General features: G+C 57.4%; 1 protein-coding gene across 1 annotated transcript; it reads left to right on the top strand.

The window, feature by feature from the left end:
- Window positions 1–443: 443 nt before the first annotated feature.
- Window positions 444–11796, top strand: Fscn1 (fascin actin-bundling protein 1). Its single transcript, XM_042686957.1, has 5 exons — window positions 444–1407; window positions 8954–9110; window positions 9204–9325; window positions 9540–9707; window positions 10556–11796. Exons 1-5 carry the CDS (start codon window positions 576–578, stop codon window positions 10756–10758), a joined length of 1482 nt encoding a protein of 493 aa, XP_042542891.1. The 5' UTR covers window positions 444–575; the 3' UTR covers window positions 10759–11796.

The raw sequence follows: 11796 nt of genomic DNA, 5'->3' as shown, positions 1-11796 counted from the left end.
TGGGGGCGGATTGGGGTGTGCAGGCCCCTCCTCAGGTCCACAAGCTGCTCCCAGACCCGGCTCCAGCCAGGCCTGGCTCTGAGGCCACCTGGGGAGGGGGGGGGGCCTGCCCCGCCTCCACCCAGAGCCGATCTGCACAGTGGTCTCAGCTGCTTCGGCACCACCTCGTCCTTCCTCCCCCTCTGGGCTTGGGGTGAGGGGCGTCCGGGGGTGGGGGTGTGTTCACGCGGGAGCAGAGGGCGGGGTGAAGGCACCCGGATGGGAAGCGGATGGTGCAGAGGGAGAAGACCCGGAAAGCCAAGCCGCGCCCTGCGCGCGTTCCGCTCGGGGGCCGAGGAGCGGCAGAGCCCCCTCCCCGCCGAACCCGGGGGCGGGGCGTGGGCGTGGCAGCGCTGACGTCACCGCGCCTATATAAAGCCGCTGGGGGGCCGCGGGCCGGCTTTGTGGAACGCTGCGGAGGGTGCGTGCGGGCGTCGTCCGCCAGACAAAGGAGCCGGGACACCGCCGCGGGGACCACTGCCACCCATCTTCCCTCCCCATCCCCGAGCTCTCGGGGCCTGCGTCCACCCGCCACCATGACCGCCAACGGCACGGCCGAGGCTGTGCAGATCCAATTCGGCCTGATCAACTGCAGCAACAAGTACCTGACTGCTGAGGCATTCGGGTTCAAGGTGAACGCGTCGGCCAGCAGCCTGAAGAAGAAGCAGATCTGGACGCTGGAGCAGCCGCCCGATGAGGCGGGCAGCGCGGCCGTGTGCCTGCGCAGTCACCTGGGTCGCTACCTGGCGGCCGACAAGGACGGCAACGTGACCTGCGAGCGCGAGGTGCCCGGCGCCGACTGCCGCTTCCTAATCGTGGCGCACGACGACGGCCGCTGGTCGCTGCAGTCCGAGGCGCACCGACGCTACTTCGGGGGCACCGAGGACCGCCTGTCGTGCTTCGCCCAGACCGTGTCACCGGCCGAGAAGTGGAGCGTGCACATCGCCATGCACCCCCAGGTCAACATCTACAGCCTGACCCGTAAGCGCTACGCTCACCTGGGCGCCCGGCCGGCCGACGAGATCGCCGTGGACCGGGACGTGCCCTGGGGCGTCGACTCGCTCATCACGCTCGCCTTCCAGGACCAGCGCTACAGCGTGCAGACGGCCGACCACCGCTTCCTGCGCCACGACGGGCGCCTGGTGGCACAGCCCGAGCCCGCCACCGGCTACACGCTGGAGTTCCGCTCCGGCAAGGTGGCCTTCCGCGACTGCGAAGGCCGCTACCTGGCACCGTCGGGGCCCAGCGGCACGCTCAAGGCGGGCAAGGCCACCAAGGTGGGCAAGGACGAGCTCTTCGTGCTGGAGCAGAGCTGCGCCCAGGTGGTGCTGCAGGCGGCCAACGAGAGGAACGTGTCCACGCGCCAGGGTGAGTGGGGACGTCGCCCCCCGTGTCCCCGCACAAAGCGCCCTCCGCATCCTGCCCAGACTCCCGCCCTTTTTCGCCCGCCTCGCCCCTGTGCACCCCCCCCCCGCTCGGCGCACAGGCCACCCCCGCCCCGCCGCGGGACGTGAGGTCCGGCCCCCTCCTGGGGCGCCGCTTGCACAACTCCCACCCCGGGCGGGGGTCACGAGGCGCCCTAGGCCCGACGTGCCAGACCCCCGCCCGCCCTGGCTCCCCTCGCCAACGCGCGCGGAGTCTGACGATCGGCGCCCCACAGCTCCTGGGGAGGGCGCGCCCCTGGGCCCTCTCCGCGTCCCCAGGCCCCGGCCCGGGCGAGCGTCTCCACCGGTTCCCTCCCGGGCTGGGCTGGGGGAGGCTTGGTGGGTGTTTGATCTCGGCGGGGTGCTGGTTTCCCCCCTCGGGGGAGGGGCGCCCGGCCTTTCCGTCCCTCCTCCCGCTGCCGGGTGGGGTCGCGCCCTGCTGGGGGGGGGTGCCCACCGTGTCGGCCCGTCCCCCGGGCCCCGCCTCCCCCGCCGGCCCCGCGCTCGGGGCCGCGGCCTTTGTGAGCAGGGGGCGGGTCGCCGCGGCTGGGCCCTCCCTCGCCCCCTTTGTCCTGCTTCGGCTCTGCAGATGGGAAAACCAGATGCGGCGGGGCGGGGGAGGGGAGCGGCCCTGGCGGCTCCCCCCCTGCGGCGGAGCCCCCCGCGCGGCCCCGGGAGCCGCCCCACGGCCCGATCTCCGTCCCGGGGGCGCCCCGGAGCTGGCCTCGCTCCTCGCACCGCGGCCCGCTAGCAGCGTGGCGCGGATGGCCGCGCGCCAGCCACCCCGCCCTGCGCCCGCCCTGCGCCCGCCGCGCCGGGCCGGGCGACGGAGGGCGGCCTCGGCGCGCGCCGGGAGACCCCGGCCGGGCTCCCTCGGGAAGCCCCTACCCTGGAGTGAACCCGTCCCCAAGGGCCCTGCGGGGAACAGTTGGCTGCAACTCGATCCGTCCCCTCCAGGGCCTCCCACAAGCTGGGCCATTTCCGACAGGCCTGGACGCCAGAAATAAGCCCCTTTCTTGGCCTACTTTCTCAGGTTCTCCCCATCGCCGGTGTCTCGGCCTTCTGTGTATGGTCCTCCTTTGCCAAGAGGCTGTTTGCAGCAAAAAGCCCCCTGGAGAGATTGGGGGAGTTGGGAGGGATGCTGTGAAGTTCTTGTTTCCCTGGATGGGAAATTGGACCCCAGGCCTTGGAGATAGCTGGATGAGAGCCCTGTCCGAGAGCTGCCAGACCCCCGACGGGGTGGGGTTGAAGGTGGAGGACTAGGTGGGGCCTGAGTTTGCTGAGTTGAGTCCTGGAGAAGTGGAGCCACTTGCTCCAGGACACACAGCAAGTCAGCAAGTATGCAAAACTGGGTAGATTTGACGCCCTAAATAGGAGCTGAACCTGTTGTCTTTCAGCTTCTCTCTCCCTGTGTCCCACTGCTGGGTGGAGGGCAGGTTACCCGTTTTGCAGACATGAGGACATGGTGAGATCCAGTGCTAAGTTCCATAGTCTCTTGGGGACAATACACAAGAGGAACAGGACCAGGGTCCCAGATTAGATGAAGGAGATCCTTTTTTAGAGGGCACTTGAGCTGAGCTAGAGGTATATAGAAGGTAACACACACTGGATGTGTGGAATGTGGTTACAAAGCAAATGGTGCAGTCTGTGCAAAGGTCCTGAGGTAGAGCACTGAGAAAGCCCAATGTGGCCCAGAAAATTGGGAGATGAGAATGGAAGGACCTGCAAGGCCCTAGCACCTGATAGGTGCTGATTCTCCAAGGCTCTGTACGTGGGGGGCTGTGTCCAGGGCCTTCTGCCCTGGGGAAGATGAGGCTGGAGCAAGTGGCCAAGGCCCTTGGGGAGCAGAAAGCCTGAAAGTGTTTTGCCAGCCTGAGCTAGTTCACTGGGGTGTCATGGTTATGATTCAAGATGATGGGGCAGGAGGAGCCAAACCTTGGAGCCAGGCAGAGTTGGCTCATCTTTGAGTCTGAAGAGACTCAAAACTGAGGGAGGGAGGGCTGGGAAGGTGGCTCAGTGGTAGAGCGCTTGCCTTGCATGCCTGAGGCCCTGGGTTCGATTCTTCAGCACCACATAAGCAAAAAGAAAAAAGCCGGAAGTGGTGCTGTGGCTCAAGTGGTAGAGCGCTAGCCTTGAGCTGAAGAGCTGAGGGACAGTGCCCAGGCCCAGAGTTCAGGCCCTACGACCGGACCAAAAAAACAAACAAACAAACAAACAAACTGGGGGAGGGGACTTGGGAGGCTGAGGGTGGGCTTCCACTACCTTCAGATCTTGGGGTCCTTGTGTCAGCAGAGCTCCCTGGGGTGGGATGTGGGTGACTCAAGGACTGTGAGCCATAGGGGTGGGTGTGTCTTTGAGGCTATTCTGGGCAGGCTTTCTAGAGGCTCAGGTCTGTGCTTCCCAAATGTGGCTGGGAACTGCTGCCAGAGTGGGGGGAAGGGGGGGGGCGTTCATTATTGGGAGGGAAGGGTGTGAATCTTATGGCTGAGGGCTGTACTTGGTCCTTTTTCCTCCCACTCCTACAGAGTTACAGGCGTGTTCCACCATGCCCAGCTTGTGATTTGAGGTAGGGTCTCACTTTGTCTAGACTAGCCTCAAATGGAGATCCTCTCTCTCTGAGTAGCTGAGATGATAGGCTGGGCTTTGCTGGAGGAGGCCTGGCTTGGGTAAGGATGGAGGGATTTGAAGGGGTGGGAGAGTTGTAAGAACTCACTAGACTGGGATTCTAAGCTTCTCTTTAGATGAGATGGGGTAGACAAAGTCTCCATTTTGAACAAGTTGAGGGAATCTGGGAACCACTCGGTTTAAGTGAAAGGTGGGAGATGGGGGTCCAGGAGGGGGAAGGCAGGCAGACTGGCTGAGAGGCGGAAGCAGGAAGCGATGGGCTGTTGGGCTCTGGTGGGGAGCCAAGCCTTGGCTCAGCCAGGAGCACCCCCATTTCCCGGCCCCCAGGTTCCTGTGAGTCTGACTCAGGTTTTCTGTGCTGCAGTTGATCAAAAGACAAATCCCCGCAGAAAATCTGTTGCCATAGCAACAGGGCTCCAATTAGAGACTCCAAGGCCAAATGTGGTCTTTCCCGCCAGGGCGGGGCCTCCCCCCCCCAGAGGAGGTTGGGGGGGGGGAGGAGTCTGCAGGCACCAGGTCCCCCCTCCCCTTCCAGCATTCCAGAAAGAAACTGGACCTTTATGGCAGGTAGGGAAACTGAGGCAGAGTGAAGTTGAAAGCATCTGCCCAAGGGTACTCAGCCGGGCATGGGTGCCTCACTGGCTGGTCTGGGCCTTTCACCAAACTGATGGACAGAGCTGTGTGGCTCTGGGCAAATAATGCTTCTTCCTCTGTCCAGCTTGGTGTTGGCGCTGGGCATTTGGGCGATGCAGAGGCTGCCTGGGGTGGTGCAGGGCTCAGCTGCAGCGTGGTCCCTTCTGTTCACTGAGTGCCACCTGCAGGGAATCTCCTAGCTCACTGTCCCCCACTGGCCTCTGGATGGACATGTATTGGACAGATGCCAACATGTGGCCGGGGCTGGGCGTGGCTGCGTGGGGATAGCTGCCAGCCTCGGTGTTTCATTTTTCATTTGTGGTGGGTGTGAGGCGATTCAGCTTGGTTTGCGAGGCCTCTGGTTTGGGGAGATGGAAGGAGGGGACCCCAGCCCAGAGCTCTGCTCTTGGGTGCGACTGTGGGGGGTGTCTGCTCAAGTCAGAATTAGATATGGTCTCAGAGTTTTGCCCCAGATTGCCCTCGAATCCAGATCCTCCTACCTAAGCCTTTCCTAGAGCTAAGGTTACAGCCCCATGCCGCTTATATCTAGCTATTGGTTGAGATGGCATCTTTTTTTTTGTCTTCTTTTTTTTTGTCGGTCGTGGGGCTTGAACTGTGGGCTTGAGCACTATCCCTCAGCTCTTCAGCTCAAGGCTAGAGCTTCACTACTTGAGCTACAGTGCCACTTCTGGTTTTCTGGTGGTTTATTGGAAATAAGAGGTTCACGGACTTTCCTGCCTGGGCTGGCTTTGAACCTCGATCCTCAGATCTCAGCCTCCTGAGTAGCTAGGATTATAGGCATGAGCCACCGGCACCCGGCAAGATGGCATCTTATTACTCAAGCTGCCCATAAACCTCAATCCTGATCTCTGCCTCCCAAGTGGCTGGATTACAGGTGTGAACTACTGCATCTGGTTAAGACAACATTATTCCTATAATTTTAATAATAATTTTTTCTCTTTTCTTTGGTCATGTGACCTTGGACCAAGGACAGGCTACTTTGCTTCACTTCACTCTGGAAAGTAGATTCTCCCTTGGGTGGCACATAAACGTGGTGGGTTAGAATGGGGCTGGAACCCTTCAAACCTTCTTCCATCACAGACATGAACTAAGGATAAGGATGGGTCCTACCATGGGGTGTACTGGCCACACCCACCCCTGGGTCCCTGCTTCGGAATGGAGCCCAGAGGCTTGCAAACATCACAGAGAGTGCCCCATGGCTCTGGGCTGGCCATTCCAGCAAGGTACTAGGAGCTCAGGCCTGTCATCCTAGCTACTCGGGAGGCTAAAACCTGATGCTCAAGGTTTAAAGCCAGCCCAGACAGGAAGGTGAGTGACATTCAGCTCTAGCGTTCAGGCCCTGATTTTGAGCCCCAGGGCTGGTGTGCTCGCGTGCGCGCGCACACACAAATCTAGGTACTTTGCTGAGTGGATGAATGGGACTTCTTTTTTCTCCTGTTGGAAGCAAAAAATCTCACTGCAGGTTTTGGCTTGAGGCATCAGTTCAGATATGCGGGGTGGGGGCTGGGAAGGTGGCTCAGTGGTAGAGTGCTTGCCTTGCATGCATGAGACCCTGGGTTCAATTCCTTAGCACCACATAAGCAGAAAAAGCCAGAAGTGACTCTGTGGCTCAAGTGCTAGCCTTAAGCTGAAGAGCTGAAGGACAGTGCCCAGGCCCAGAGTTCAGGCCCCACGACCAACCGAAAAAAACCCCAAACCCCACAAAACAACAACAACAACAAAACCCCCAGATATGCAGGGTGGGGAGCAGAGTTCCCTCCCCCCTTTGGTGGGTGGGGTCAGTGGCTGAGGTCTGTGCAGTTCAGTCGGATTATCTCGTGTCTTGGAAACCTGTGCACAGACAGACGTGAGGCAGAAAGCTGTCTGCCACCTCCCCAAGCTGGGCACATGTGTGTAGACACATGCATATGCTTGAAGCTTGAGCTGGCAGGGTGTGGCTAGAGAGGGCAGGGTTAAGTATGACTTTGTCTTAAAGCTTTTCTTTTTTAAATTTAATTTAAGGGCTGGGAAGGTGGCTCAGTGGTAGAGCGCTTGCCTTGCATGCATGAGGCCCTGGGTTCCATTCCTCAGCACCACATAAGCAAAAAGAAAAAAGCCGGAAGTGGCGCTGTGGCTCAAGTGGTAGAGCGCTAGCCTTGAGCTGAAGAGCTGAGGGATAGTGCCCAGGCCCAGAATTCAGGCCCCACAACCGGACCCCCCCCCCCAAAATAAATAAATTTAATTTAATTTTTTGCTGGTCATCAGGCTTGAACTCAAGGCCTGGATTTTTTGTTTTTACTTTTTTTAAGACTGGCATGCTACCACTTGAGTTACAGCTCCACTTCTGGCATTTTGGTGGTGAATTAGAAGAATCTCATGGGCTTTCCTGTAAGGGCTGGCTTTGAACCACCATCTTCAGATCTCAGCTTCCGGAGTAGCTAGGATGACAGGCGTGAACCACTAGCACCCAGGCCAGGCTCTTGTTTTTTTTTGGTCCGGTCGTGGGGCCTGAACTCTGGGCCTGGGCGCTGTCCCTCAGCTCTTTAGCTCAAGGCTAGCATTCTACTACTTGAGCCACAGCGCCACTTCCGGCTTTTTTCTTATGTGGTGCTGAGGAATCGAACCCAGGGCCTCAAGCATGCAAGGCAAGTGCTCTACCACTGAGCCACCTTCCCAGCCCCAGGCTCTTGTTTTATTTAACCATTTTCACTTTCACAAATCCACACCCCTCCCTGCCCTGTTCTGCGAACTAGCACCATCTGTACTGGTGCCCTTCTCCCTGGTTTAGGTTGTATTTAAAGCAAATCCCTGACACCAGGGCGTTTGATCCTGAAATACTTCCATCTGTAACCAAAAAAGAAAGAGGCCATTTCTTACATAACCACAACAGAACTTAAGAAAAACCAGTCTTGAAAATCGAATCCTTTGGCTCTAAAATGTCTGTTTGCACAATGTTTGAAAATATTACTTTTTTTTTTTTTTTTTTTGGGTCCGGTCATGGGGCCTGAACTCTGGGCCTGGGCACTGTCCCTCAGCTCTTCAGCTCAAAGCTAGCGCTGTACCACTTGAGCCACAGCGCCACTTCCGGCTTTTTTCTTTTTGCTTATGTGGTGCTGAGGAATGGAACCCAGGGCCTCATGCATGCAAGGCAAGCACTCTACCACTGAGCCACCTTCCCAGCCCTGAAAATATTACTTTTGTTCTTGCCTTTTTTTTTTTTGTAATTTGTGGTACTGCGGGATTGAATTTAAGGCTTCACACTTGTTAGACAGGAATTCTTCTGTGTTATTTCCTCCTCCCCTTTCTCTCTTTTTCTCTTTTCCTATTTCTTTTTCTTTCTTTCACTGAGGTTTGAACTCAAGGCTGTGTTTGCTCAGCCTGCTTGTTTGTCTGGTACTCTGCCACTTGAATCACACTTCCAGTCTGGCTTTTTGCTTGTCAATTGAATATGGGAGTCCCATGGCCTTTTTCATACCCTAGTTGGCTTTGAACCTCTATCCTGTGCATCTCGGGTTCCTGAGTAACTAGGATTATAGGTATTAGCCACTGGTACCTAGCTGACTTGGAGAAAAAAGTCTCTTGGATTTATCTGCTCGGGCTGGTATTAAACCACAGCCTTTAAGGATCATCCTCCTGAGTAGTTTAGGGTTAAGGTCAGCTAGTTATTTTCATGATAAGTTCTCATAGTCCAGGCTGGTTGGATTGTGATCCTCCTATTTGTGCTTCTCTGTGTGGCTGGGATGACCTGCATGTATCACCATACCCATTCTTTGGTTGGAGTCCCAAGAACTTTTTCACTTGCCTGGCCTTAGAATCCTCCCAATCTCTGCCTTTCAAGTAGCTAAGTGGACAGACTTGAGCTACCATGTCTAGTGCCTGTTTTTTTTTTTTAATTGAGACAGAGGCTCAAAATGTAGCCAGGCTGGCCTGGAACTTAAGAGTTTCCTGCATCAGTCTCCAGAGTACTGGGGTTACTGAACCACTTCCTTCTGTAGTCAGGAAGTGAGCTGAAATAGCCTCGCTGGCTTTGGCTCTCTGGCCCTGCTCATGTGCTCCCGTTCTGCCAGCTGCTGGCTTTGATGTACTGGCTGAGAGGATCTGAGCCACACTCAGGGTCTCAGCAGTGCTTTACCCCTGTGTGTGGGTATTGTGATGAGGTTGTGGGTCATCCCGCATTAGGGGACAGGGACATGGCCATGGGAGGACCTGACCAGCCTGGGGCTCCTCTGCAGGTATGGACCTATCAGCCAATCAGGATGAAGAGACTGACCAGGAGACCTTCCAGCTGGAGATCGACAGGGACACAAAGAAGTGCGCCTTCCGCACCCACACCGGCAAGTACTGGATGCTGACGGCCACAGGGGGCGTGCAGTCCACTGCGTCCACCAAGTGAGTTGCCCCCACGACTTGCCTGCCCAGGTCCCGCCCACCCCCATTCTGTGAGAGAGAGCTCCCCCTCTTGATGCTGTCTCCCCTCCTCAGAAATGCCAGCTGCTATTTTGACATTGAGTGGCGTGATCGGCGCATCACACTGCGTGCCTCCAACGGGAAATTTGTGACAGCCAAGAAGAACGGGCAGCTGGCCGCTTCGGTGGAGATGGCAGGTAATTTGCTGCCTTGGGGGATGTGCTCACACTTCTAGTTTTCTAATGCTGTTCTTGTACCCTGGGGGTAGGGGCCAGTCACCCCTACACAGTACTCTCTAAATGGTCCCTACTCAGGCTTACTGACCTGCTGTGTGGCTCCCGACTCTGGCTGTCCCAGCCCCCACCCTGCCCTCTGCCATGGGGTTCACTGTCCCTTCCTGTCGTGTGGCAGGGGACTCGGAGCTGTTCCTCATGAAGCTCATCAACCGCCCCATCATCGTGTTTCGCGGGGAGCATGGATTCATCGGCTGCCGCAAGGTCACCGGCACTCTGGACGCCAACCGCTCCAGCTATGATGTCTTCCAGCTTGAATTCAACAACGGCGCCTACAACATCAAAGGCAAGTTCTCCAGCCCCGCTCCTGCCTGGCTCTGGCTTTGGTGTGTCTTGGTTGGGCACTGGGAGCAGCCCCTTTTCTTCCTCTTGTCTGTATGGGTCACTTTTTCCTGCCCAGCTCAGGCAGGCAGAGAAGGTGAGGGATAAGCAGACATCAGAAATCCAGGGAAAACTGGCAGTGGTGACTCAAGCCTGTAATCCTAGCTACTCAACAGGCTGAAATCCTTTTTTTTTTTTTTTGGTCCGGTTGTAGGGCCTGAACTCTGGGCCTGGGTGCTGTCCCTCAGCTCTTCAGCTCAAGGCTAGCGCTCTACCTCTTGAGCCACAGCGCCACTTCCGGCTTTTTTTTCTTTTTGCTTATGTGGTGCTGAGGAATCGAACCCAGGGCCTCAGGCATGCAAGGCAAGTGCTCTACCACTGAGCCACCTTCCCAGCCCTCAACAGGCTGAAATCTAAGGATGGAATTTGAAGCCAGCCCAGGTAGAAAAGTCCCCGTGAGACTCTTATCCTCAATCAACCACCAGAAAACAGGAAGCGGAGCTGTGGCTGGCTCAAGTGGTAGAGCACCAGCCTTGAGAGGAAAAAATGCTCAGGGGCAACATTCAGACCCTGAGTTGAAGTCCCAGTACTGACATAAAATAATGAAGATGAAATCCAGGGAAGGGACCTTCACCATGGACCCTCCCCCCCCCCCCCCCCCCCCCCCCCAATCAAGCTGAATTGATGATGTTCCTGGAAGCTGATGAGGAGATAGGGGAACCATGACCTTGGAACAAATCCCGGCAAGAGGAAGAAGGGGTGGTGGGCGGGAGGCTGGGGCGGGCACAGCCTGACGGGGGTCTCCCTCCCTAGACTCCACGGGCAAGTACTGGACAGTGGGCAGCGACTCCTCCGTCACCAGCAGCAGCGACACCCCAGTGGATTTCTTCTTTGAGTTTTGTGACTACAATAAAGTGGCCATCAAGGTGGGCGGGCGCTACCTGAAAGGGGACCACGCGGGGGTCCTGAAGGCCTGCGCGGAGACCATTGACCCTGCCTCGCTCTGGGAGTACTGAGGGTCACCGGTCCCGTGGGGGGGGGGGTGGGATCCTCCAGGCCTTCCTGCTCACCCTGCTCTCTAGGTGGCCCTGTGGCAGGTGGTGAGCCCCTTGCCTTTCAAACTGGAAACCCCAGAGAATATGGTGCCCCCATTCCCCTTCCCCTGCTTTCCCCCAAGGGTCAGTGGCTGCAGCCTCAGGTCCCTCTGTCCCCTCCTCTGCCATGGGGCAAGGCTGGCACCTCTTTCTGACCTCAGATAACTGTGAGCCTTATTTCCCTGGAAAGTAGCCCAGAAGTAGGGGGGCTGGGAAGCTGCCTCAGACCCCCCCCCTGGAGCCGGACCCTTGTCCCCAGCCTAGCCCTTCCACACCACCCTCCCACCCCCCATCAAGTGGGGAAGTCTTGGGTGATATTGAAACTACACCTGGCCTGAGATATTATCCACAGGTGTGTTTTTTGGGTGTGGTTGGACTGCTGCTTGTATCCAACCTTGCAATGACCCAGCGGCTCCCTGGCTGGAAGTGGGGGGGGGGTAGGGGGAGCCACTGGACAGCCATAGGGTCTTCCCTGCACATTCTGGTCTCAGTTGGGGTACCCTGTTCCCATCTCATTCCTTTCACCCTGGCCTGACTGGAAACAGAAAATGACCAAATCAGTATTTTTTTTTTCTTCAATGTACGGGTGGAAGGCATCCCAGGATAGCTTGGTTGTAGTTCTGAGGGGTCTTGGTGGATGTGTGTGGGGGGGGAGGGGTCTTGTCACCTGCACCTGCTTCCCTAGCTGGTCATCCCTGGTTCTGCCCATCCGCAGCCCTGGGCCCACCCTTCTCAGCCAGAGCCCTGCTGTGATTGGTGCTCCATGTCTGACTGACATCTCGGGTCTTCTGGGCAGGAAGAAGCCATGTGTTTCCTTGGCAGGGCCCCAGCCTCCCATCATGCCTCTCACTCTGGGTGTCTTGGTCTTTTATTTTTTGTAAGTGTCATTTGTATAACTATAAACGCCCATAATAGTAGCTTTGAACTGGAAAGAGCAAAATAAAATAATGCAAGTCTGCA

The sequence above is a fragment of the Dipodomys spectabilis genome, unplaced genomic scaffold (genome assembly GCF_019054845.1).
Source record: "Dipodomys spectabilis isolate Male_0828 unplaced genomic scaffold, ASM1905484v1 ptg000098l, whole genome shotgun sequence".
NCBI classification, from domain to species: domain Eukaryota; kingdom Metazoa; phylum Chordata; class Mammalia; order Rodentia; family Heteromyidae; genus Dipodomys; species Dipodomys spectabilis.
Note: the sequence above shows the minus strand (reverse complement) of the source record. Positions and strands in the feature narration are given on the sequence as shown.

Excerpts from the sequence above, each read along its gene's own strand:
- Fscn1 (XM_042686957.1), top strand. The coding sequence starts at position 576 with ATGACCGCCAACGGCACGGCCGAGGCTGTGCAGATCCAATTCGGCCTG. Across the intron at positions 1,408-8,953 it reads GAACGTGTCCACGCGCCAGG|GTATGGACCTATCAGCCAAT; the intron begins GTGAGTGGGGAC and ends GCTCCTCTGCAG. Across the intron at positions 9,326-9,539 it reads CGCTTCGGTGGAGATGGCAG|GGGACTCGGAGCTGTTCCTC; the intron begins GTAATTTGCTGC and ends GTCGTGTGGCAG.